The sequence below is a fragment of the Lissotriton vulgaris genome, chromosome 6, assembly GCF_964263255.1.
Source record: "Lissotriton vulgaris chromosome 6, aLisVul1.2, whole genome shotgun sequence".
NCBI classification, from domain to species: Eukaryota; Metazoa; Chordata; class Amphibia; order Caudata; family Salamandridae; genus Lissotriton; species Lissotriton vulgaris.
Window position 1 is genome coordinate 1,728,384,125 of NC_141694.1, and position 27,889 is coordinate 1,728,412,013.

At 44.3% G+C, this 27,889-nt stretch overlaps 1 protein-coding gene across 2 annotated transcripts in view; it reads right to left on the minus strand.

The window, feature by feature from the left end:
- The window catches only part of TLR5 (toll like receptor 5), a 267,598-nt gene extending 240,191 nt beyond the window's left edge, over nucleotides 1-27,407 (minus strand). The window contains exon 1 of one of the 2 annotated variants that reach the window (XR_015296691.1): nucleotides 26,965-27,407. Coding sequence is in view for 1 of the 2 variants with exons in the window: in XM_086927951.1 (XP_086784077.1) it covers nucleotides 26,965-27,014 (50 nt within the window). In the remaining variant the exon portion in view is untranslated. The remainder of the gene's footprint in view (nucleotides 1-26,964) is intronic. The other variant, XM_086927951.1, reaches the window with a different exon arrangement.
- Between the last annotated feature and the right edge of the window lie 482 nt (nucleotides 27,408-27,889).

Sequence of the window (27,889 nt, forward strand, 5' to 3'; positions counted from 1 at the left end):
AAGGGTTTGTGTTGCTAAAATCACCATCTTCCCAGCTTTCACGAACAGGCAGACTTTTGTCAGAAAACCAAAATGTACACCTTTTTGGCATTTTCCTGGGACATAGCCTATTTTTTGTGCTTTCAACCTCCTTCCAGTTAGTGGTGTGAAAAATAAATACAAACTTAGTGAACATTATCGGCGCCATCTTGCCCCTTTCCAGGCCCACTCGTGCGCGTAAGCGACAGCCATTTTGAGCACCATGGCCTCCCTGCCCCTCACTAATAGCCAGCGCGTCTCTCTCTCTCTTAACCTCGCAAGCATTCCCCCCGCACGCTGACAACCCCCGCTCTCTCATGCCTCGGGTCATAAACCCCTCTTCAGCGCAGCTTCACCACGGAATCCCATCCTGTTCCCAGCGCGACACCTCCCCTCATTCCTTTCATGGTCTCAGATCCTTCTGATACAAACCCCTTTTTTCCTGTGCCCCCGTTTGTCTTCCCTGTTCCCAGGCCGCCACCTGGCTCTGCGGATACTGTTTATTACCCCGTACAGTAGGAAGCTTCCCCTCTCCATCAAAAGACCCCCGAACCGATCAAAGCCCCCACCCCATGAGATCCGATCAACCCCATGCATTCCGTGAATCGGCGGAATGCCCTGCTGTGCGACGACCATCACCTGTTGTGACCAGGGTGGGGAATCCAACTGTAAATGTGTGTGGGAACGGGTCTGAAGGGGAGATTCCGAGGATGTTCTTTCAAGTTCTAAAGTATTGCGAGAATGTGTTATGTGCAATAAAGGTCGTAAACCCTAGTATAAGAGGCCAGGCCTCAGAGATGTGGTTAGAGCACCTCGTGACGATACTTGCTGTCTGAATTGATGTGTTCTCCTCCGGAGAGAATAAAATCCTCGTTTCCCGCCTTCCAGTCTCCAGCGCCTGCTTCTTCATTGATTAATATTGGTGGGTCATAGAGGCGATACTGCCGGGCAACATAAAAGGGTCTTTGGTTACCGGTTGTCTTTGGAACCCTTTTTAACAATTGGCGTCCCAAACGTGGGGCCCATCAGCGACTCGTGGATCCAGTGGGAGAGGTCCCGACGACAGAGTGAACGACTGCAACGATCGGAAGGTACCCTGTCCGATAGACCCTCGTCTGACAGCCGATCATCCGAACTTCACTGGTTCCGAACAGACCTCTCTCGAGTGATCTGCGGTCCTGACTGGGAACCATCAGGAGTGCCACGAGAAGTACGAAGAGAAGAGGACGATCGGGCGCTGGATTCGGAAGACGAGAAACTGTCCATGCGGTCCGGGTAAGGTCGTGTAAACACGACGAAATTGCGATAGTGATAGATAATAGGAAGTGATTGATAATTGTTGAGAAAATACTAGTATTACTTTTTGTTAATTTATTGGAGATTCACTGTCTACAAACGGAGAAACAACAGGCTCTCCCTTTATAAACAGCGAAGGATAGGTACGCACCCGTCGGACCTATCTTTCTCCCCCACTGAACAATTGCCCCTTCCCCCTATTGATTAACTGTTATAGATTGTTTTCTGGAGATTCTCTGTCTGCAAACAGGGAAAGATAGGTCCCCTCTTTGCAGATAGTGAAAGGGTAGGTGACGCGAACTTTTGCGAGCCTACTTATTCTCCCCATTGACCATATTGATTTTTTATTTTTGACCTAACATTGATTGATTGCTCAGAATTGGTTCATGAGGTATTCACTACGTGCAAACAACGTAGAATAGAAATATTCTGTCTAGTCTTTGCGCGCAGTGATAAGATAGGTAGTGCTGACTATTATCCCATTGCGATCCGTCATGCCTGTCTTCTCCCCACTGGTCAATAGCCTGTTTAACCCGGACCGCTTATTAGAGATGAACCATCCGGCTCCGCTGGAAGGCACCCCTAATAAGGACATGTTCATGAAGCATGGATTAATTGCTATAGCCTATAGTGAGCTGTGGCATAAATATACGAAAAGGGATCGAGAAAGACAGTGGCCACTGAGAGGATCCTTTGATCTCGACAAAATAGAAACAGTAGAAATAGCCCTTCGTAGGAATGAAACAACACCTATTATGCTCGATAGTCTCGGTATGTGGCGCAAAGAAGCCACGCAACGAAGGGAAGGCGACGAATTTAGAAAAGGTGAAGGGACACGACGGACAACCCTCCAAACGTCTAGTAGGCAAAGGGAAGGACCAGCGATGGCACAGCCCCGAGGAGTAGACATGAAAAGCGAATGGTGTAAAGGGATGTGCCGACAAGCCAACCCCGGAACACAACGACCCGAAGGTAATCCCCCGACATTACGCACAGGACGGACAGATTTAAAACAAAACCAATGTGCTTTCTGTAAATGTCTTGGACACTGGAAAGCCCAATGCCCGACTCTGCAAAGCATAGGTAAGAATGGAGGGTTGACAGAAATGACGGACCGACAGAAAGGAAAAAGACGTGAGATAAAAACCAATCAGACTAGTGCAGACAGAACAGACAGGACCACCCCGTTCGATTATGCTCGGTGGCACAGATTTCGTCAGACCAATTTTAACGACATGTTAGAGTTCTGGGACTGATTGCTCTCTGTTGCTCCCCCACTCTGAAAAACAAACACAACTGCAGGTCAGTGTAAACAACCCCCCGTTAGAGAAAAGATTCAAGAAAGCCAAGCGTCTATTATATAACTTAGGATTTAATTACGGTAAAACACACAACCAACAGTAAATAGAATAACTAGTAGAACTCTCTAGAAAGCAAACTTGACTAATAGGAAAAATACAAAACATGTTATGCTCACTCCGGAAGTCCTCGAAATGTAACAGTTCGATGGTCCCGCCCATCCGAAACACATAGCACGTGTGGGGCGGGGCCTGCCAGCAACCATGAGCCCAAAAAGAGATTGCTGGCGAGAAGGTACTGGAGACCCCACACAGCGGGCAATGAAATGGTCTTCCCATATTGCCCTTCCAGGGATGGCGTCCCCCGGACCGCGAGTAGGGAGGGGGCGGATGAAGGTGACCCCCTCCCTTGTATCTCCTGGTCCGGCCATCACGAATTCCTCCATCGAACGGATGCAGGGTGGGCAGGGAGGAAGAGGCGACGCGGACGAGCCTCTTCCACCTCCACAGGTAGGAGGCTTCCCTGCCCTGGCCCGACACCGATGTCCTCCAGCCGGGCGACGGCCATATTTCCGCAACACAGGACACACAATGCCCGACTCGTATATTTTCTCAGTACAGGATATACAAGACCCGGCTGGTATACTTGCGTGGTACAGGACACACAATGTCCGATGGGCATATTTACGGAGCACCGGATGTACAGTGGTCCCCCAAGAGTCGGAATCAGGGGTGTAGGGTGGTCATCATGTGCGCCCCTGATTCCAAGGGACGGTGTAGGATGCGCCAGGAGAGGGAGACGGCACAGACGAGCCTCCCTTACCTCCCCAGACGAAGGCTCCACCGCTGCACCCTGGCGCCCCGAACCAAAATGTCCTGCTCCAACCGCATGATGCTCTGTTTTTCGCCATCACAAGAAGTTTTCCTCCACTCCTGATGGATACGGCAAAGGTTGCTGCAGGGCCTCAAAATGGCGTCTGGGCCCTCGAAAGGCGGGTCTAGGCCGCTGGAGTAACTTTGTCCGAAATTGCAACTCGGGCGCTTGCCCACCTGGGCGCAAGCCCCCACCATCGACAAACATCCCCTCGACTTTGAAGATTCTACCAAAGTCCCAAGAGCCCTCGGCCCCTTTAGGCTTCCGGTGAGGAACAGTTGCATTGATCTCAAATGAAATAACCACGGCACAGCAACAAGATGGCAGTGCTCTCGTGTCTGCATCAGCTTCCGTCTGAACCACCCAGGAACATTATGGGCTAACGAACTCGAGCAAGTTCCGGCTGAACATCAACATGACCTGGTAAGAGAGACTTTACCCCCTCCCTCTCTTGATTGACGGTCCACACCACCAGCCCCCTTTGTTAGCACAGTTTTCTTTTGGACTACCGAAAGGGACTCTGGTCCAACCGCCAATTGGCGGGGATATTTTGCCCCTGATGCTACTTCCAGACTAAACCGGCCTCGCCCAAAATGGCGCTGGTATCAATGGAAACTAACGGATGCCTCGTGGTATTCCTTAGCTAATGAAACTGGATGTACTAAGATATATATATATATATATACGAACCATTGCGCACTCGATGTTAAAGGGAGGAGGGTTCACTTGGCGAACATTTAAGAAGGGTTCCGTAAAAATGTTGATTTCAATGAACAATTTATTTTTGATATTTGTTGTAACTGATACATAACGTCGCTCATGATGCACGCCCGCGGTTTTGCATTTAGGAAATGTGATTACGATGAGCTTGACTGTGTTTCCATCTATGAACTGAAATGCCCCTGATTCCTTCGTCACGCAATGAAATGTTTTTGGTTACTTACAAATAATTAATTAGACCTTTTTTACATGTTCTTGTACTACAAAATAACCCCCTACTGTATGTGCTTCCATCGACGACATGTCAGGCCAAAATATGAATTGCGCTCTCACATTTTACGTACTGAATAATTCTACAAATAAAAGTCTTAAAAGCTATGGATAGGCATCGCGTACTTTTGTAAATACGGGTATCGGTGGGAGGGTTTTTCTGTGTGCAACTGTTCTGCTCTCTTTTTAAGGTTATCCGAGAAATGGTTGTTCGGCCCTGGGTTGATGGTCAAATCGAAGGTATGATACGCTGCCTCCAAGATATGCGACTAAGCTCAGGAACTGACGTATGAAGAAGGACCTCGACTTCAGAGAGTGGGTAAAGTAAAATGGTGTGATTGATAAATTGTTATAAGGATATGGTGGTCGAAGGTACTAAGGTACAGTTGAACGAAGAACTGGTATGCCTTAAGAACATCACAGCTTTGGGAATGATTTAGGGACCCCGATGACCGGATACATCTACGAAACCGGGTACCTCGCGCTAGGCACCTCCGATTCCTCTTTTTAGCGTTTTTCACTACACACGATCCTTAATGCCATCCTCGAACCTCCCCATGAACCACCTATCACATTGCCTGCCCCCATGACTTTAAGAAACCAGAACCCTAAGGGATTATATCCCGAAGAGACAAGTACGAGTATGTGGTAAGTAAAGGATTTTCGTGCCCTTACATTTGATATGTTCGAATGTTGTCCCCCTACCTCCCCTATTTCTCCCCCCTTTTTCCTCTGCAGGTTACATTAGAATCCCGATTAGAGTATCATAAGGGATCTGGAACCACGTCACGCCCGATGCAGGAAGACGGACTAACGCTACAAAATGGCACCACAAGGACGCTCTCACGACCTTTTTACCAAATCTAACGCTTTTCTGTCCCAAAACTGCATGCTTCCTACCTCCTATCACAGACCCGAAACGTCTAACGTTGGGTAACGCACTGAATAGCCCAAACAATACACGGTCATTCTCTATGCCACACGTGTACTGTTCGGCCTATTGTCTCTCTCTCTCTCTCTCTTACTCTCTCTCTCTCTCTCTCTCTCTCTCTCTCTCTCTCTCTCTCTCTCTCTCTCTCTCTCTCTCTCTCTCTCTCTCTCTCTCTCTCGCTCACTCTTCCACCCCTCCACACTTTCCCTCTTCCTAGCAACTGGCACCTAATTGGCGAACCTGGTGCACCTCCTGATTGGCCCCAAATACCACAAGTATTTGCGCAAATTTGTCCTAAATAAAATTGTATTGGTACCACGTTACTACCTCTCCTTTTCTACTAAAATATGGATGAAATTTAAATTGACCGATAGGAAAGGGACAGGTAAGACGACTAAGGTTCCCTAGATTTGACCCACTCTCAGGGAACTATTTGTCAGTGGCTCCTATGATAAAAATGTGTCTGTGGTAATGCGACCATCCCCATTGAAAATTGTCTCCGTACCCCAAGCTGTAAGAAATGATCGAGACACCCCCATCTACCCAAAATGCCCCCAGTTTGGTATCCATAAGATCCCTCCTTCCCCGAGGATAAGTTTAATAATTATTGCAAACCACCCCTCCCGAGTTTTTGTAGTAACCAGGGTGCGAGGATTTATATAGAAAGTTAGAAGGATGTGTGCAAAGTTGAAAATTAGATTGAAAAACGAAAGAACTTGTTGCAGTAAGCATGGTTGAAAATAAGATGCTTTTATGTAATGCAGACTTGTTTAGCCTATGTTCATCCCTCAGAAGGATGCCTATCAGACTATGGTGAATAGCACGTTGCACTTTTTGTAAAATACAAGGCCCTGAAGACCAGCCTAGCCTTTCAAGACTTGTACTAGGGAAATGGGTCTCTGCCAGAAGAACTGACATCTACTATACTAGACATATGACAAATGAACGAAATAATCATCAAAGCGCCAAAGAATTAGCCAGCGAAAGGAAATTGTAAGGAATCCAGCAAACCCATCATCAATTGTTTATACGTTGGCCGCAAGAATCTCCAATGTAGCGAGTGCTTACCCCAGTTGCTTGGTGTTGGGAGAGAAATAGACTTATGTAATTACCTTTTTCTGCAAAATCTCTAAAGACTGTCTTTTCAAAACTCATTTAAGGGTATCACTGTCGGAGGAGAAAGAGACCGGATGTGGGAGCACGCGGCCTGACTGCGGATTGTGGAACATCAGCGACGGAGGCCGAGGCGAGACCACAGCAGTAAGGAGACGCCGGACGAGGCACTGTTTCAAACAAAGCTAAGGAAAGGGCTGACCTGAAGCCCCTGCTCTATGATCAACGTGTGCCAAGAGTCCCCGCTCTCTGAACATGGTTACGGACTCGCCTGTCGCAAACTCTCCGCCTCCCCCTGATCTGTCCCCGACTTGGCCTTGCTCCATCCCCTCCTCCTCCGACCTACCATAAGGACTGTTCACACCCGCACCTTTCCATCCGAACTCCCAAATTCCTCCAAAACCTACTGAGCTACCCAGAGAAGAGTACTCCCTGCGTCAGAAAGGGGGGGAGCTCCGACTAAGTAGACCACGAACTATGTTAAATCCCAGAACGGTGACCTAGAACTCCACCAAGGGTCACCCCCGAAGAAAAGATAAACAAAGTCTGTGGTTCTGCCCGCTACCAAGCACCCTGAAGATGATGGAAGCAACAGGAAGTGCCCACCACAGAGACTCAAGGAACGAACAGATCTCACAGTTCTGGAACAAATTGCATTTTCCATTGCAAAATCTATGCTCTGCATTACGGAAGAAGATGCACCTGCCCCAAAACCGTAACGCATTGCTCCTATGAGGCCTGGCGAAACAAGACAAAATGTACCCCTGCCCGCAGACCTCCAACGACTCAATCCACATGAACATTCCTGTTGACGGACCGAATTGTAATCCAGGTGCTTAACAGTGCCAACAGAAGATGACAAAAGACAACGAGAACTCTGATATTTTTACTGTCTCTCCTTTCTCTCCCAAGCACCATTGGACTGACTACGCACTCGCCGTATACAAAAAGGACTTACTCATATGATAACTTACCAGTTCTTATTCTCTGATCTGTACCCAACGCCCTCGCTACGTAATTCTAGTCTGATATTGCATTACGATGACTTTTCCTGAAATCAACTTAACGATGAACCTGCCTACTAACTGATGAGATTTTTCAATATGATGTTTATAATGTGGTGTTTACGTACAGTTCTTTCACCTAAGTCCCCTCTCCCTTACTTGTGATCACTGCATATAGGGGTAGATAGGAAATAGGCCAGCAAGATGTCTTGGAAATGTTAAAGGGAGGACTGTGAAAAATAAATACAAACTTAGTGAACATTATCGGCGCCATCTTGCCCCTTTCCAGGCCCACTCGTGCGCGTAAGCGACAGCCATTTTGAGCACCATGGCCTCCCTGCCCCTCACTAATAGCCAGCGCGTCTCTCTCTCTCTTAACCTCGCAAGCATTCCCCCCGCACGCTGACAACCCCCGCTCTCTCATGCCTCGGGTCATAAACCCCTCTTCAGCGCAGCTTCACCACGGAATCCCATCCTGTTCCCAGCGCGACACCTCCCCTCATTCCTTTCATGGTCTCAGATCCTTCTGATACAAACCCCTTTTTTCCTGTGCCCCCGTTTGTCTTCCCTGTTCCCAGGCCGCCACCTGGCTCTGCGGATACTGTTTATTACCCCGTACAGTAGGAAGCTTCCCCTCTCCATCAAAAGACCCCCGAACCGATCAAAGCCCCCACCCCATGAGATCCGATCAACCCCATGCATTCCGTGAATCGGCGGAATGCCCTGCTGTGCGACGACCATCACCTGTTGTGACCAGGGTGGGGAATCCAACTGTAAATGTGTGTGGGAACGGGTCTGAAGGGGAGATTCCGAGGATGTTCTTTCAAGTTCTAAAGTATTGCGAGAATGTGTTATGTGCAATAAAGGTCGTAAACCCTAGTATAAGAGGCCAGGCCTCAGAGATGTGGTTAGAGCACCTCGTGACGATACTTGCTGTCTGAATTGATGTGTTCTCCTCCGGAGAGAATAAAATCCTCGTTTCCCGCCTTCCAGTCTCCAGCGCCTGCTTCTTCATTGATTAATATTGGTGGGTCATAGAGGCGATACTGCCGGGCAACATAAAAGGGTCTTTGGTTACCGGTTGTCTTTGGAACCCTTTTTAACAGTGGTCGAAACGTGTGTTCAATCAATAGTGGAAAGCTATACATTTATGAAACGTAGACAAACTTTTTAATTCAGCAAGAGGTCCTTTGTGCAGAGCCTTCAAGGTTTCCATATAGAAAGTAAAAGTTCAAATAAAACAAATATTGAAATTGAGTTAAGAAAACAGCCCTTTGTGCCTACATTTTCACTTGTAACTTCTTCTAAGTATTGCAGATTTTATAAAGCAATATACCATTAAATCTGCTGGACCCTTCTGGTTGCATGGATATATAGTACTTGTAGGTTCACCTAGAACCCAAGGAACCCAGAGCCAATAACTGAGCTGCAGCCTTGCAATGGTTTTTCATTGTACACCAGGTATACAGCAATGCATAGGGTAAAATATAAAGAGTAAAAAATAGGTATCAAGGAAACCTATGTATTTCTGAAAAGAGAACACGATATGGAGTTTAGAAGCAGTGGTTATTTGCACATCTCTAAATTTGTGGGTACCCATACCAGCATGTGAATTAGAGGGCATTTTTTAAAATAACTTCTTTTTCACACACTGTTTTTCATTTGGAAGGTAGAAATGCATAGAAAGACAATTGGTGTTAACCCTTGCTCTACTATTCTGTATTTCCCTATGTGTCCTGAAAATGGTTCCTTACTTGTGTGGGTAGACCTAGTGCCCACTACTGAAAATGGCCAAAAATACAGTGTCTACACATCACATTTCTAAACTGAAAACTGACCCTTTTTTGCAATGTGCCTAAATGTGGATTTTGGGCTGTAGCTCAGCCGGCAACTAGGGAAACATAGCAAACCTGCACATTTTAGTAAACTAGACACCCAGGAGAATCCAGGAAGGGGTGCCTTTTGTAGTTCTCACCAGGTGCTGTTACCCAGAATCCCTTGCAAACATCAAAAGTTGCCTAAGAAAACACGTTTTTCTCATATTTTTGTGACGGAAATCTCTGGAATCTGTGGAAACTGACGTTGCCTGTGGCGTTCTGCAAGCAGCCATGGCACTGCTCTAAGCTTACAAGGCGCTGGAACTTAATGGCTTCCCAGTGGAGTTTTGGTCCCCTGGTGTGGACCTATGTTACTGCAGACCTTTAAGGAGGCTCAAGAGAAGGGTGAATTGCCTCCTGGCCTTAGAACTGCAGAAATAGTTGTGATACCGAAACCAGGTACGGAGGGCACGGTCTGCAAATATTTTCGGTCAATCTCACCGCTGAACTCAGAGGTGAAAATGTGGGCCAAAATGATGCCCACCCGACAAGCTGTAGTTATTACTCACCTGGTCCACCCAGACCAGTAAGGGGTTATGCCTCACTGGGCCACTCGGCATAAGCTGCGACGAGTTCAGAATGTGATTGCACTAAGTAAGAACTTCAAAGGTCACATGGCCCTCTTTCAATCGATTTTCGGAAGACCTTCAACTCTGTGGACTGGGAATATGTATTAATCCTCTTGCCCTGAGTAGGGCTCGGTCCGAAGTTGATTCGTTAGTGCGCCTTTTTTATACTAATCTTAAGGCCACGGTGCGAGTTTGAGCGGTGACATCGGAGTGGTTCCCTAAAGCATGAGGCAACCGTCAGGGCTGTCCTCTGGCACCCTATCTGTTGCACTGGTGATTGACACCCTGGTGGCCTGGGTAAGAGTCAACACATTGATTAGGAGCTTTCAGTGGTCCACTGAGCTGAGGAATAGAATGTCACTATATACTGAAAACGACTTACTGTTTCTAGACGATCCAGACTTCTCAGGACCCAGGGCGTGGCAGATCTTACATATACTCAGATCCCACTCTGACCTTCTTGTTGATGTTAAAAAATCTTCACTTTGCCCCATTGCTCTCTGGCCATTAGATATGTTGTGGGCATCAGGGATACCAGTTCTCTCCTCTTAGTTTAAGTACTTAGGGGTCTATATCACTGATGATGCGTCGCAATCCTAAGAACGGAAGCTACCATCTCAGTTGGACGGCCTTGCCAGAGACATTATATTTTGGTCCACTCTTCCTCTTTCCTTCTTAGGACACTCTGCGTTTTTTTAAATGGTCTCCCTGCAGCGCCTCCTCTACCAACAACAAAATCATCCCTTCCTGGTAGATAAGGACTTCTTTACCAAGGTGAACGCACAAATCAGTCTGCTGCTATGAGGGGAGGTCTGCCCTGCATTGCCCTGGGTAAAAGCTGTCAAAGGGCCTACAAGGGAGGGCTAACTACCCCAGATATACTCATATATTACTGGGTGGCACATTTACTCATTGTAAATGAATGGTAGTTTGGGGGATTTGATGATCTGGCATAAGCAGTAGAGGGATGGGTGGCGAGTCATCAAAGTCTTCCACACCTGCTAAATGGCGGTGTTGCGACAGCAACTCTCTCGCCCAGCACACAAGTTGTGCTTGGGGCTTGGACGGGGCTATGAAAACCACTGGGTAAGTCGGTAGGTTGACGATGGAGACCCCATAGTGGCAGGGCACTAGACTCATGCAAGTTGCGGCTTTACACGGTTTCTCTGCCTAGACACCATCAGTATTCCCGCACTAGGGGATGTGATCCATTATGGGATGCTAAAGTCCTTTCAGGACTTGCGGGTAGAATATGACATGCACCAAACGCTGTTCTTTCTCCACTTGCAGCTTTGCCAAACACCATCCTACAACTAGAAGAGAACAGTCCCGAATTCTCCTAATTAAAGGCCAAAATTCTTCTTATGAACCTTACGGAACATAAACTATGTGAGATGTATAAAATGTTGTTGCGTGATTTACCGGATATAAAGGTGGTGATGAGGCGTGCATGGAACAGGGAGCTGGGCAGCTCTATGATGATTGGAGGGCGGCAAACAAGGTAGGGGGTAATAACCTCCCAATTTAGACTAATACAACTGAAGTTGTTCCACTGCGGCTACTTCACCAGAGCCCGGCTACATCGCATGGGCCGGATAGCTGCGGGGAACTATCTGAGGTGTGACGACCCACGGGGAGTCATATCCCACACATTCTGGCATTGCCCTGCTCTCTCTCACTTCTGGAACAGAGTTCTAGGGCAGTTGGAGGGGGTACTTTGCTGCAATATTCCTCAGGGCCCCAGACTCATTTTTCTTCAATCAAAGATGATCTAGGGAGAACCGCGATATCAAAGGGCGCTTCTTTGGCTGCTTTTGATTATCACTAAGCGGGACATTGCTATGGCCTGGAAGGACACGAAGGACCCTCCTGTGGAGACATGGGCCAAGGGCATGGATTATTGTATGGGATTTGGAACGGCCGAGATATGTGACAAGGGGGTCACCCCAGGAAAACGATACAATTTGGAAGGAATATTCAGGGCTCAGGGGCATCCAGCGCGTACCCTGCACAGACAGACCATGGTGCAATGTATGTATGTATGTATGTATAGGCATTTATATAGCGCACTACTTACCCGTAGGGTCCCAAGGCGCTTCGACCGCTGCGAAACCCTTCCTGGCTTCCCTGAGAGATGGTCCCTTAATGGGTATCTCCAGGGTGAGACCAGGCATCCCCGGCGGTCTGGTGGGGCCGTTAGTGAAGATGAGGCAAGCTAATGCCCAGAGTTGCCGAGTGTGATCGCTGATCAGAGTGGGCACCGAGGCGAGAGAATTATCGAGTCCGCTGACCCTGGTCCAGAAACCGGCCGCGCCGGGAATCGAACCCTGGTCCCGGGCCGTCCTCTGCTCTCGAAGACATATGCCAACACAGCATGGATACACTCAATGCACACTTGGGAGGAGTGGCTCAGGCCTAGTTGGAATGCTAAACGTTACTATGCCATGTTTTTCGGTATTGTTGCTCTAATGCTTTCTTGTAGTGCTGCATATGGTGCTGTATTTCATGCCTAGGTCGAGCGTGGCGTGCCAATTCTCACCTTGGTTGTAAAATCAATAAAAATGTTTTGTGTTTTTTATATATAGTCTCCTTGGGTTTGCAAATATAAAAGTATGAAAAAAATGCAGGCTTGCCACAGCTCCATGAAATAGCTTTGCCAAGGCTTGTACTGTTGAGAGTTCTCTACTCCAGCTTTTATTGATCTCTATATTTGGGACCACACGTCAACTACGTCACTTTGGAGCAGTGCAGCACGTAAATTCTGGCAGTGTCTTCAGATTATGGTTGACGTACTCTCGGCCGGCCCTTTAAAAACGTAGCACAACGCAAAAGGACGTGGGCATTAAAAGTAAAAACTGCACTGTGCATGCTCTCAGACTCTGCCTGGCTGGGGCAATAACCAGACAGAAACGTGCAGTGATGGAGGCATGCAGGGCTGACCCTGCAGCTGTTCTGCCACACCCAGACATCTGCACGTGCTCTGGAGAAACTCAAACACCAGACACCTTTCGCAACTGGGAACAAATGCCATCACTTATCAAGTAACATTGACACTGAGAACCAAAAGTACAGTATAAACAAAGTTAAATGCTGGGCCTAGGGAGGGCCTTATCAGTGTCTGTGCATCCACATTGTTTCAATTATCATTTATCTGACAAGCTCAGAAGATGTTCTGGCTCTTCAGTGCTTGCCAGCAAGTTAAGCAAGATTTTTGTCAACAGTGGGAAGTTCAAATGACAATCATGTTTGCTCCATGTCTGGGCAAACAGGAAATGCCAAAGCAAGACAATACTTTGTGTGGGAGCCAAAGCAGACACGCTTAGGCAAGGCCAATAGGTCAGGCTTATGTACGCACTGTCAAGCCAGACCTAAACATTCATGTACACTAATTACTGCCCTTCTCCCTTCTATGCAGCAGCAGGTAAACCCAACATACATTATGCAGTTAACTAAGACACTTTTATAGCGTTACAATGCCCTGTGTTTACGCCAAAGGTTCAAGCTCGGGTAGCTGGATAAATATACAACATTATCACAGCTCAGTAGAGTGTGGATCACACAACTTCTGCCCAATCAAAATGTGTACTACTGGCTCCCAAGATGTGGGCGGAGCCAAAGCCCCTTTTCTATTGATTCTTAACTAACTGTCTGTCAACAGCTGCACTGTCAAGCCAGACCATCAAAAATTACAGTATAATGAGCAATGTAGGTTTCACTTACCTTCCCACAGAAAGATGTATTGATCTTTTAGCACAGCCCAATGTCAAAGGTTCATGAGTTGTGAAATTCTGTGATTGTAAAGGGTTCTTAGGACTGCGTAAATCCTGACAGTGGGGTGGATTTTCCACCACCACTAATTTAGTTTCAGGGGAAAAAAATTGGGGGAATTCGATGGATGGAGACATGTAAAATACAACATATGCCTATAAACTCTCTGGTTTGTGGATTTTAAATATTTTACATGCAGTTTCCTACCATGGAAATGAAGGTAAAGTCACCCCCTCTATAATGCAGCAATCAGGTTTTTTTCCAGCCTGTGAAAGGGAACCAAGCCTTAATTCATTGGGTTGTTAAGGAAGGGCTTCTCTACAGAGAACATTTTTCTATGAGGAGAAAGAAAATGAACCATTAACCATCTATATTAACAAACTGCATATGCAGCTAGTACAGCAATACACCAGTCAGCACTGTATTTGTAAAATAATAGGTGCCGATGCTCAAAGCGCTACTCGGACACCCACAGCTGGGGCTATAAAATGTCAGAGTGCGAATAGCACAGGTGCACAGTGTGGAATCCACCTCATGCCTCTTTAATTCACTGCCAGTCACTCCCTGCCACGTTATCTCACTCTCAAAGATGTCTGCTTTCTCCCTTGGTGACGAATTTTCTGAGTTTCTTTTCCTCCGTCTTTTTGTTTTGTTTGTTTTTCCCGCTGGGTGCCTCAGAAATTGTCTGATGTGGCTAAATAAGTGCTGGTCCTCAAAAATAAGTGCTGGAGCCCTTTACCGGCAACCACGGGCTCAAATTAAGCACTGACTCCAGTAGTAGTATTATCAAAATACAATCCACAAACCCTACGGGTGAAGATCTATAGACAAAGTTTGCACCTGACCTGGCTGCATCGTGTGGCTTTTGGACACTGGTCTGCATACATACATCTAATAACACAAGATAAATTCTACTGGTTAAACACAATTTCTGTCTGAAACTAAAGGTGGCCGAGCCACGACCCTGGCTCAAACAGGATGCCCGACTCTGGATCAGCTGAAGGTCCTTTTGGAATCTCAATCAAAAAACAAATCAAGCCTTCAAGAAGCCTCGTTGTTCAAGGCTCCCCCACTGTCTACAGCAGAAGTGCTGCCGAGTGCTGTGCTGTGATCTTTTCACAGATGGGAAGATGTTGAAGACTAGTTGAGTGCTGTGAAAGTGCTCAGTGTGCTAACCATTTTTACGGTCGAGCCTGCAAGAGATGTCCTAGCTCATACATTATGCTTGTGAAACCCCATTGTTTGCAAAAAAGGACGTGGGGCCCGCCCATTCCTTCCCATGTGTTGGCTTCAGTCTCCCTCTTCCTAGAATCCTCTTAATTGGCCAGTGATGGCCAAACATCACTTCTGATCCTTTCTGTGGAGGAGGGACCAAGCACAGTTTGATTCAAGTTAATCAGCACCTGTCCGCTTCTCCAGACTTGATCGAGGTACTATTTCTTCCCCGCCCCTATTGTTGTGAAAGTTTTCAAGGGCACGAAGGGTTGACGCCCTCTCCATCCATTTTCAGCAGCAAACATTCACCAAACCATGGTCTTGATGCTCACTTTAATAGAAAGCAAAGCATCTGTTGATCTTCCACGCAATTTTCTCTGTGAACCTTTGTTGAAATTGCAGCTGCTTCCATTTTCATATACAAAGTTTGGTGCAACTTTGATTATTTGTGCTTACGTCACTGTTGCAATGATATGGGTGTGTGCGGCATTGCAGGCACTCATTCACCTTTTTAAACCTTGATTTTCACATTCCTCTTCTCTGTAATGTCCTCATTTGCAGTTTCCTATGAATAAACAGTATAAACCCCGCTTTGAAATTGCAACACCCACTATATCTTTACTGCATATGCTGAGGAGGGTTTGTTCTTTATTATTTTTTCACAGACATGAGCAAAATAAAATCAAAAACAAATTAAGTTAAAGCATTTCTTTCAATTGACTATATTAATGTAACTGTTTTATCAAATATAATGTTATCAATAGTTGTATGTCTTTCATACATCATTGTTAAGAGCTGGGTGTATCAATGTTTGTGGGTATTAAACTGCCTAATAGACTGTTTATGATGATGACATTAGAATGAGGAGAGAGGAACTAAAGATCATCATTACATTACTACATGTGTCAGTGGGATCTATGACAAAATATAGAAAGACAAAATATTGACCTACAAAAATATCGGAGCAATAATATCGATGTCAACAATATCGACATCCTATCTACAAAAAGGTAAGTACAAAAATGTCGAAAAAAAATATTGTTGTCAAAAATATCGCTTTTTTTAAAATATAGTTTTTTTAATACAAAAAAGTATGTAAAATTAATTAAAAAATACTTTAAAATATATTAAACATAGTACACAATATATTATATTATTTAAAATTAATAAGTAATATACATAATGTAATAAAAAATATTAAACATATAAACATAATATATAATATATATACTTAATAATCAGTTGCAATATTTATTGTAATAACTTATAAATAATTAAAAATAATATATATTACAAATTAATCTATACACATAAAATAATAACAAATAAAAATTAAATAATTATGCAAAACAAATTAAAATAAATACATTTATTTTTAATATTTTTTCAATTAATTATATACTACATTTTCTAAAACAATACAAGAAATATTAAGTAACAGAGGGAATAAAATACTATTCCAACTCCCAAAAAACAACAGTAAGGAAAATGTTGGATAGCGTAGGGGTACAAATTACTATTCTCACTCCAGTTAGTGCAACAGTAGGGAAAGTGTTGGATAGCGTAGGGGTAAAAATTACCATTCCAACTCCAGTTAGTGCAACAGTAGGGAAAGTGTTGGATAGGGTAGGGGTAAAAATTACAATTCCAACTCCAGAGAGTGCAACAGTAGGGAAAGTGTTGAATAGCATAGGGGTAAAAATTACTATTCCAACTCCAGTTAGTGCAACAGTAGGGAAAGTGTTGGATAGCGTAGAGGTAAAAATTACTATTCCAACTCCAGTTAGTGCAACAGTAGGGAAAGTGAAGGATAGCGTAGGGGTAAAAATTACCATTCCAACTCCAGAGAGTGCAACAGTAGGGAAAGTGTGGGATAGGGTAGGGGTAAAAATTACTATTCCAACTCCAGAGAGTGCAACAGTAGGGAAAGTGTTGGATAGCGTAGGGGTAAAAATTACTATTCCAACTCCAGTTAGTGCAACAGTAGGGAAAGTGTTGGAAAGCGTAGGGGTAAAAATTACTATTCCAACTCCAGAGAGTGCAACAGTAGGGAAAGTGTTGGATAGCGTAGGGGTAAAAAGTACTATTCCAACTCCAGAAAGTGCAACAGTAGGGAAAGTATTGGATAATAATAGCAAATAAAAATTAAATAATTATGCAAAACAAATTAAAATAAATACATTTATTTTTAATATTTTTTCAATGAATTATATACTACATTTACTAAAACAATACAAGAAATATTAAGTAACAGAGGGAATAAAATACTATTCCAACTCCCAAAAAACAACAGTAAGGAAAATTTTGGATAGCGGAGGGGTGAAAATTACTATTCTCACTCCAGAGAGTGCAACAGTAGGGAAAGTGTTGGATAGCGTAGGGGTAAAAATTACTATTCCAACTCCAGTTAGTGTAACAGTAGGGAAAGTGTTGGATAGCGTAGGGGTAAAAATTACTATTCCAACTCCAGTTAGTGCAACAGTAGGGAAAGTGTTGAATAGCGTAGGGGTAAAAACTTACTATTCCAACTCCAGTTAGTGCAACAGTAGGGAAAGTGTTGGATAGCGTAGAGGTGAAAATTACTATTCAAACTCCAGTTAGTGCAACAGTAGGGAAAGTGTTGGATAGCGTAGGGGTAAAAATTACTATTCCAACTCCAGAGAGTGCAACAGTATGGAAAGTGTTGGATAGCATAGGGGTAAAAATTACTATTCCAACTCCAGAGAGTGCAACAGTAGGGAAAGTGTTGGATAGCATAGGGGTAAAAATTACTATTCCAACTCCAGAGAGTGCAACAGTAGGGAAAGTGTTGGATAGCGTAGGGATAAAAATTACTATTCCAACTCCAGAGAGTGCAACAGTAGGGAAAGTGTTGGATAGCGTAGGGGTAAAAATTACTATTCCAACTCCATAAAGTGCAACAGTAGGAAAAGTGTTGGATAGCGTAGGGGTAAAACTTACTATTCCAACTCCAGAGAGTGCAACAGTAGGGAAAGTGTTGGATAGCGTAGGGGTAAAAATTACTATTCCCACTCCATAGAGTGCAACAGTAGGGAAAGTGTTGGATAGCGTAGGGGTAAAATTTACTATTCCAACTCCAGAGACTGCAACAGTAGGGAAGGTGTTGGATAGCGTAGGGGTAAAAAGTACTATTCCAACTCCAGAGAGTGCAACAGTAGGGAAAGTATTGGATAGCGTAGAAGGTAAAAATTACATACTTATAAATAAATTAATAATTTAAAATAATACAAAAATTAATTATTAAATAAATATAAACTATTTACAAATACCAATGCATAAATATTAAAAACATGATTAGCAATAAATAAGTAAAAATGAATATTAAATACCAATTAATAATAATAAATTACAAATTAATATTTAATGAAGAATAATATAATTTACTGAACAATGAATTAAAATAAATTACTTAATTACATTTAAATTGTTTCCCACCCTATTCCCCTATAAACCCATAACCCACTACAGAACATAATTATCAATTAATCAATTATTTAAAATTAATTACCAAGTAATAAAAATTAATTACCAATTAATTAACATTAATTTATCATTCCTAATAATAATAATTAATGTACTATAGTTAAATAACTTCCCACCCTATTCCTCTATAAACCCAGAACCCGCTACAGAACATAAATATCAATTATTCTATTAATTAAAATTAATTAGAATTACTAATTCATTAAAATTAATTTATAATTCCTAATAATTAATAATTAATTTGTTATAATTAAATTACTTCCCACCCTATTCCCCTATAAACCCATAATCCGCTACAGAACATAATTATCAATTAATAAAATGAATTACCATTAATAAAATGAATTACCAATTAATTAAAATTATTTTTAAATTCCTAATAATTAATATTTAATTTACTATATTTAAATTACTTCCCACCCTATTCCCCTATAAACCCAGAACCCGCTACGGTACTAAAATACAAAATGTACCTAAATTACATAAATAAAAATTAAATACATAATAAATACATAATAATATACATAAAAATCATACAAAAATCGTTATTAGTAACATCGATATTACTAACATCGATATTATTAACATTGATATTAGTAACATAGATATTACTAACATCCATATTAATAACATAGATATTACTAACATCGATAATAAACATATCGATATAACTTACCTTCTATATTATGTCCCTTCGATATTTAAACATCGACATTATTGTATGTCGATATTTAAACTCGATATTTTGTCTGCCTACCGTGTCAGTGTCTGCACTGGTACTTCAGTGTGTGCAAGAGATGTGTGGAAACCGTTTATACAAAGGAATTAACACCAATGTTTTATTTCTGTTTACATATGTATGCAGACTGTCCTTTGTTTGAAAGAAAATCATTTTGTCAGCTCTTGCTTATCTCTGTATCATTGCAGGCGCATTCTTGTTTTCCAGCAGAAATATATGGCCGCATTTGTCTGACAGCCATGACAGGCTGTGCTTAATTTGAGCTGGTGGATTCCGGTGCTCGGCACAGGCACTTAATTGGTTTCCAATGCTCAACATCGGTACTTAATTGTCATCATCACACTTATGACACTCTGCGTTGCTCATCTAATTTAGTGATGAGCAGAACAACGATTTTTATGAATATAATATATATTTAAAAAATACTAATACCTGCCTACCCAGGCATTCCTTTAGCTTTGGGGACCTGGAATATTCTGAACTGTCGCACTTGCAGGCGAGAGAGCTGGTTAGCAGTTATTTTGGTACCGCTATTGGCAGCGATGACGGGGCAATAGGTGGTGCAAGCCGCAGTGGCCAGGGTTCTGGCACTGAATTTTTTAACAAATTAAGCACTGGACAGCCCACAGCTCCAGTGTGACTGAAATGTCTGCAAACTCAGCTTTTGAGGACACGTTTTTGCTGATATCCCCACTGATCTTCCCAGGCCTTCTGGAATACCGCAGTAGTATAATGCGCCAGCTGCAGTGCTCCACTCCAGCCAGTAGGCCGCAGGTTCCATAAAATGAGTGCATCTACGATTAACATTGCATATGAATGGCCAGTAATTTTTATATGTGGCCTTCTCTTTATAATGTATAAAAGAATGAGAGGTACCCCTTAGTATAATCGAGGGAAATGAGGTTTAAACACCTGAGAAAGCACTATCCCCTTGATCTAACTTGACAATTCAACACATTTAAAAATAATTAATATGTAACCAAATATTAGAAAAATTGTACTTTTATTCCACGAATAAGTTTATGCAAACAATAATAAAAACACGATGTAATGTACAACATATCATAAAACCTTTTTGAAAAATACAACAAAATACAGTTAAAATAAAGCTAATACATTCTCAATTATGGCCCGCATAATCAAAAAAAAGACAGAAACATGTAAGACATAAGGTTCGTTCAATACAATTTGTACATTCAATTTCCAATGATATCACTTTGTTCTATACATAGATATAATCTGTATTTCAATCAAAAGTGTTGGAATCCTGAATTGTACTTAAAAAGTGCATCAACGTGTTTCGATGGATACAGCAAATTACACCATTTTTATCAAGACTTTATATTTTTCTGTCATGTTTGAAGGGTCAACAGTTTTTTCTCCCTACAATGAATACATGTATAATTAGTACATTACAATAACGGTCAAAATAGTCAAATACAAGATACTCTGTGCTATGATTATCTGATGAACTATCTAGCATAACAATAGTAGCAATCTATGCCCCTGGAGCCTACTCGTCAGATAGAATCAATCTACCTTTTTATAAATCTTGCTTTTCACTGCTGCACTCATGGCTCAGCAGTATTCAAAATTATTTGAGCATGGAAGTGTCCCAGGGTATTCCTATTATGAATTAACAACCAACCTAGTCAATCAATCAATCAATGACATTTATAGAGCGCACTACTTACCCGTAGGTTCTCAAGGTGCTTGGGGGGGGGGGGGTGCCGCTACTGCTCGAACAGCCAGGTCTTGAGCTTCTTCCTGAAGGAGAGGTGGTCTTGGGTCAAGCGCAGGTCAGTCGGGAGGGAGTTCCAGGTCTTGGCGGCCAGGTAGGAGAAGGACCTTCCTCCTGTTGTCGCTCTTCGGATGCGGGGGACGGCGGCGAGGGCGTGGCTGGCTGATCGGAGGTGGCGTTTGGGAGCGTAGAAGTTGATTCGGTTGTTGAGGTAGCTCAGGCCTTGATCGTGTAGGGCTTTGTGTGCGTGGGTGAGGAGACGGAAGGTGATTCTTTTGTTGACGGGGAGCCAATGCAGGTCTCTCAGGTGTCCAGAGATGTGGCTGTTTCGTGGGATGTCGAGGATGAGTCTGGCTGAGGCGTTCTGGATCCGCTGGAGTCTCTTCTGGAGCTTGGCGGTGGTTCCGGCGTAGAGGGCGTTGCCGTAGTCCAGTCGGCTGGTGACGAGGGCCTGGGTGACTGTCTTCCTGTCTCCGTGAGGATCCACCAGAAGATCTTCCGTAGCATGCGCAGGATGTTGAAGCACGACGAGGAGACGGCGTTGACTTGTCTGGTCATGGAGAGGGAGGAGTCCAGGATGAAGCCCAGGTTGCCTGCGTGGTCCGTCGGTTTGGGTGCGGTGCCCAGGGCGGGGGGCCACCAGGAGTCGTCCCAGGCGGAGGGCGAGGGGCCCAGGATGAGGACCTCCGTCTTGTCTGAGTTCAGTTTCAGGCGGCTGGTCGTCATCCACTCGGCTACATCTTTCATCCCTTCGTGCAGGTTGGCTCTGGCGGCGGCGGGGTCGTTGGTCAGGGAGAGGATCAGCTGGGTGTCGTTGGCGTAGGAGATTATGTTGAGGTTGTGTTGGCGTGCGATGGCCGCGAGGGGGCTCATGTAGACGTTGAAGAGGGTGGGGCTCAGCGAGGATCCTTGAGGGACGCCGGAGATGACTTCGGTGGCCTCTGACTTGTACGGTGGTAGGCGGACTCTCTGTGTTCTTCCGTCGAGGAAGGAGACGATCCATTCCAGTGCCTTCTCCTGGATTCCGACATTGCTGAGGCACTGCACTAGGGTGCGGTGGCAGACAGTGTCGAATGCCGCGGAGAGGTCTAGGAGGATGAGGGCCGCTGTTTCTCCGTTGTCCATCAGGGCCCGGATGTCGTCGGTGGCGGCGATGAGGGCGGTCTCGGTGCTGTGGTTGGCTCGGAAGCCAGACTGTGAGGGGTCGAGGGATCCATTCGTCTCGAGGAAGGCGGCCAGCTGTTTGTTGACGGTCTTCTCGATGACTTTGGCTGGAAACGGGAGGAGCGAGATGGGGCGGTAGTTCTTGAGTTCGGTGGGGTCCGCTGTACGGACCTAGTGCGACTCACATATCAAGTTGTCCCATTCTGACACTAATGGAGTATCTTGTATTAGACTATTTTGACCATTATTGTAATGTACTAATTATACATGCATTCATTGTAGGGAGAAAAAACTGTTGACCCTTCAAACATGACAGAAAAATATAAAGTCTTGATAAAGATGGTGTAATTTGCTGTATCCATCGAAATGCGTCGACGCACTTTTCAAGTACAATTCAGGATTCCAACACTTTTGTTGAAATACAGATTATATCTATGTATAGAACAAAGTGATATCACAGGAAATTGAATGTACAAATTGTATTGAACGAACCTTATGTCTTACATGTTTCTGTCTGTTTTATGATTATGCTGGCAATAATTGAGAATGTATTCGCTTTATTTTAACTGTACTTTGTTGTATTTTTCAAAAAGTTTTTATGATATGTTGTACATTACATTCTGTTTTTAATATTGTTTGCATAAACTTATTCGTGGAATAAAAGTACAATTTTCCAATATTTGGTTACATATTAATTGTTTTTAAATGTGTTGAATTGTCAAGTTAGATCAAGGGGATCGTGCTTTCTTAGCTCCTCTTTATAATGACTACAAATAAGAGAAGGTCTTTTGTTTTTTCAGACACCATCATTAAAAACACCTCAAGTAAGATTAAGCACACACTTATACACATATATATGTTTATGTAGATAATGGTAGAATCCCTTTGTTGAATATATACAAATGCACCTACTATCCACTCACCACTACAAATTTGAGATTTGTATTACAATGACCGCTTCTCTGTCTCAAAACAGGGGTTTACAAACAGGTCTCAATACACCAAGCCACTCAGAGCCTTCGTCACAATTTTAAATACACCGCCTGCAGAAGGAAACTGTGCGCCCCATGGTAAGCATGTTTGTTTACTACACAGAAAATATAGCAGCGACCAAGTGAAATGCAACCTGGTACGGCGAGTGAACATTTTGCATTGGCTTTTGCGCAAAAAGAGCAAAAAAATACATGTATATTGACTGCCCACTGCAAAATGCTTTTTGCACCAGCTGGTCAGTGATAATGTCAGTCTAATGTTTGGTTTAAAAGGCATCAGCACCAGTTAAATCAGTCTTATATAGAATACTGGTGCAAGATTGCAGTATTGTGGTTATGGAAATAGTCCAGAGTTGGCTGACAGAGGAACTCCACTTACTCAACCGAACAAAGAGTGTCAATTATTTCTACTGTATATTGAATATAAATTCTCTTTTGCGCTGCACCACAGAGGAATTATCCAGTAAGGATATTACATGGCCCCTGTTTAAACAAAGGATAGCACATTATGTCAGCAGGCAGTAAAATGTGTTGCTAGCACTGGCAAAGCCAATAGGTCTCGCCTATGTAACGTCTAGTGTCTTTGTCATTTTTTTAGATATGTTCTACAGCAGCTACTGATGCTCAGAATAGCTGAAAGTTAAAAAAAAGCATAGTGCTTTTCTTTTTGCTTTCATCCATGCTGCAGTGGAGTCACGCTGCAGTACAACATGACAAATCCAAAGAGCTCTTCTATTTGGATTTGTCATTTTTTGATATGTTGTACAGCAGCATGAATTTTGTGCAGCATGGATTAAAACAAGCACTATGATGCAGTCAACGGTGGCCATGTCATAGCACTTTTTAGGTCGACCCTGGGCAACGCATGCGCTGCTCTGCGAGACATGCTTTATTGAGGTATGGAGTGGAAGCTCTTACCCGCCCATCTTTTCAATTGGCTCCTGTTACAGTCCTTTCGAAATTGTCACTTTTCATTTGTGGATAGGCTTAGTAGTCCCTCCTTGGCACTGCCTTGTCTGCTTTATATAGTCGGTGAGCACTATTTTCTTTAATGATCTTCCCCTATTCCAACCATGACGTTGCAGCACGCTGCCCACTTTTATATTGTTTATTATTAATGTATTTATTCAATTTACAGCGCAGTCCGCTTTAACTATAGTGGTTGGGCTTATTTATTTCATTTACGGCGCGGTCCGCTTTCACTTTAGCGGCACGCTACAGAACCAATATTTCTTTATTTTTTCTTTTTGGACGAAAGCACTCCATACCACGCTTTCACTTTAATATTGGCCACGCCCCTTTCTTTAGATGCGACTCGTAACCTGAATACAGCGAGCAGCATCTTAAGAAAGGGGCGCGGCGACCATTAAAGTGGTCTCGCATTTGCGAGAGTTAGAGCTATTGGCAGAGGAAACGACAAAGTCCTTTATATATGTGTTTCTTTTAAAAACATAAATAAAAGGTATTGTCAGTTACAATGCCAATAGCTTAAACCTACTGCATTGAAAATGCTTGTTTTTTATTACTTTAAAACATGCTGCACAGTAGCCACGCTGTTGTAGTACATTCCAAAAAAAAAAAAACACATTGACAAAGCTGAATAGCTCTGGTATTTGGCTTCGACAAAGGTTTTTTTGCCATGTTGTACAGCAGCAATACCAACATGCCTCACAAAACATTGACTAAGCCAATAGTTTTCGCATAGGCGAGACCTATTGTCTTTGTCAATGCTTCTTTCAGTTAGTTCTGAAATTGCAGATTGTTCTCCTGAAGCACCTCACAGAGCTATAGAGGCTGTTGACGATCTGCAGCTGTCGTCCCCACCCGCAGTCCTAATACCAAATGCAAGGAGGCTGCATCTTAAGGAATGAGTGTGACTTTCTGCAGCTGAGCCCAGCACGTCACATGCGTTGATGTGAACATAAGTGACTTTCTTGCAACACCCAAATATGTTTTTAAATAGATGTAATTGACTTTAAATCGTTCTCTTTGTTAAGTCAGGAGAAGCTGGTGATATCTTCATTAAAATAACTTACCGAAACTTTCCTTAACTTTGCATTATTTTCCAGAAAGGCTTTTTGGGTCAACCTTGTTTAATATGTAATACTGTATGCGCTGAATACAATGCACTGATTTAGTGCCACAGAGAATTAAAAATAAAGCATTAAGCTTTGATATAAAACGGGAGAACGAAAGAGATAACCATATAGTGGCTGAACTACTCAAAGTAAAACTCGGAAACCTTGCAGCAGTCCCGGCGTCACTTGACCACATTGTGTGATCCTAGGCAATTACTGTTTTCAGTGCTTCATTTTCCTTCACCACATAAGAGCACTTTGAAACACATCAGCTCACGGTGTAAGCACTGTAGGAGGGGGGCCTGCCTCTAGGTTCACAAACAACCTGGTCCTCACGGCAGAGGGGGCATCCATGGTTCTACGCACGTGTTTGGAATCTGTCACTTTTAATAACTTCAGCTCGGTGCAATGATGTAATCTAAAATACTAAAATGAAATGCCTCGCGTTATACAGGGATGCACACCAATAAGATGCAACTGCACTCTCAGCTGTGGCTGCACAGACCTCTTGTAACTAGTGAACAGGAAATATCACCAATCTAACGACAAGGATTTGTTGTTGTGTGTGTGTGTGTGTGCAGTTTTATATAGTGCGAACTCGACTGAAGGTATCAGAGCGCTTTACATGACCACCCGTTGCATTACAGACGGACACCTTCATTTATAAAATACTTTTTTTTGGCACAGAGAGATTTAGGGGCAGATTTACAAGCCACGTATGCCACTTTTGCGCCTCCGTTGAGTCACTTTTGTGACACAGCAGCGGCGCAAAGCCAGCGTCATGCTGCAGGGTATTTACAACGTTCCGCATCTAGGGAGATGCGTCAAGTTGTAAAGCCCTGCGCCACATGAAACCTGCTTCAGGTTTCATGTGGGCGTTCCGGGGCAGCTGGGGGTGGGGGGGGCGTTTCGGTGCAGGAACGCCGCTGAAAAGTGGCTGAGCGAAATCTACAAGATTTCACTCAGTCACTTTTCCGAACCCGCTGAGTCAAATCCTTAAGCCTGCTTGAAGCACACAACTCCAGCACTGCGTCACCTTTACGGCATCAGATGCGTCACACATCTGTCTATTCTTGTGCCATCGAGCACCGCATTGTAAATGCAGCGCATCTATGGTGGCGCAAGAGGTGTCTGCCGTGACGCAAAATAACTGGCGCATCCCTGCTGATATGCAGGGATACGCCGGTTATTGTAAATCTGCCCCACAGTGATTTGCACAGACTCACAAAATGCTTGAGCATCCCGTCAGTTTCGAACCCGTTCCCGAAATTCAAAGTAGGCCATTCGAACCCGTTCCCCAAATTCAAAGTAGGCCACTCAAAGGGGCAGATTTACAAGCCCCTTGCGCCACTTTTGCGTCATTTTTAACATGGGAATAATGACGGAAAAGTGGCGCAAGGGGCTCGTAAATCTGCCCCTTTAAACTCTTGAGCTGCATTCTCTCTAATGATGGATCCCCCCGTGTAAAACTGGTGAACCCCTAATGGCGTCAAGCCCGCCATAAAGTAACACCCAGTGCAGCAGCGCCCATGCCGCGAGCGTGCAGTCCAAGCCCCGCACCGCCCGCACGAAAGACCTGGGGCCCCCTGACTGACGTTTGAATTCTAAATGACAGCAGCACCCAGAGTTCAGTGGGCACCTCAAGACCGTGGGCCCCGGTGCCACTGCACCTGACGCACCAGTCGCCTCTGGAAACATCTGGCTATCCGCCGGCTCGTTGAAGCTTTGCAGTGCTGACCCCGTGCAGCGACCACACGCGCTGCAGTGACAGTGGACGCAACGCTGACACTCACCTGGGGTGTGCACGGCTGCCAGCCCCGCGCGCGCAGCCCGTCCCAGGCATGTCTGCAGCGCAGGCAGGCTGTGGGGCCCCTGCCTGCTGCTCGCGAGGCTCTGTCCTGTCTCTGCAGGTGTGGGGTTCGCAGCGGTGCACCAGGCGCGAGCTCGCACCTCTCTCCTCGGCTTCTCTCAGGGCTCCTCTCTTGCTTTGGGAATTAGTTCATTGATGTTTGTCGGGAATCCCTCGACTCCTCCCTCCTCCGCTCTGAACTCTAGCCCTGACGCCCCAGGAGCGTCCCCCGCAGTAGACTTGTGTCACGCGCGCACGCTTCTAGACTTTCCCTAAGTTTGGCAACTATGGAGCGCGCAGACGTTGCTCAAGCAGTGACCGCCGTCCGGTTCCTCTGTCCTCATCACCTCCAGGGCCCGGACCCCTCCTCACTGTTGTGCAATCGGACCCGGGCTGTGATGTCACTGGGCTTGGCTAAAAAAAACTAACATTCCACGTGAACAGGGGGGGTGGGGGGGGCGCCCGGGGCAAGGAAAACAAACCGCGCACTGAGCCCTCCAGGCTGCAAATCCAAGCCCGCTGCAACCAGCGCTCTAACGCGATAACGCCTCGTGAGTCAGAGAAAATAAACATAGCGTCCTCCTCGGTTTCTGAGCACCTACCGGAACGTGACATTTCATTGTTACAATCAGGTGTTTCACACTGAAGTTACTGCACGTGAAAAAAGTGGCTTTTAACGCATGATTCCGTATTTTGTTGTTGTTGCATTTTTATATAGTGCGAATTTAGCCCTAGGGAATTTCAGCACTTGACAAGGAACATAATGCATTAAACATTTTTTTAAGGCATAGGGAGATTAGGTGAGCTGTTTAACTCTAGAATCACAGAGGTTGTTGAGCCAAGATTGGGACCCGAGCCTAGTTCTCCAT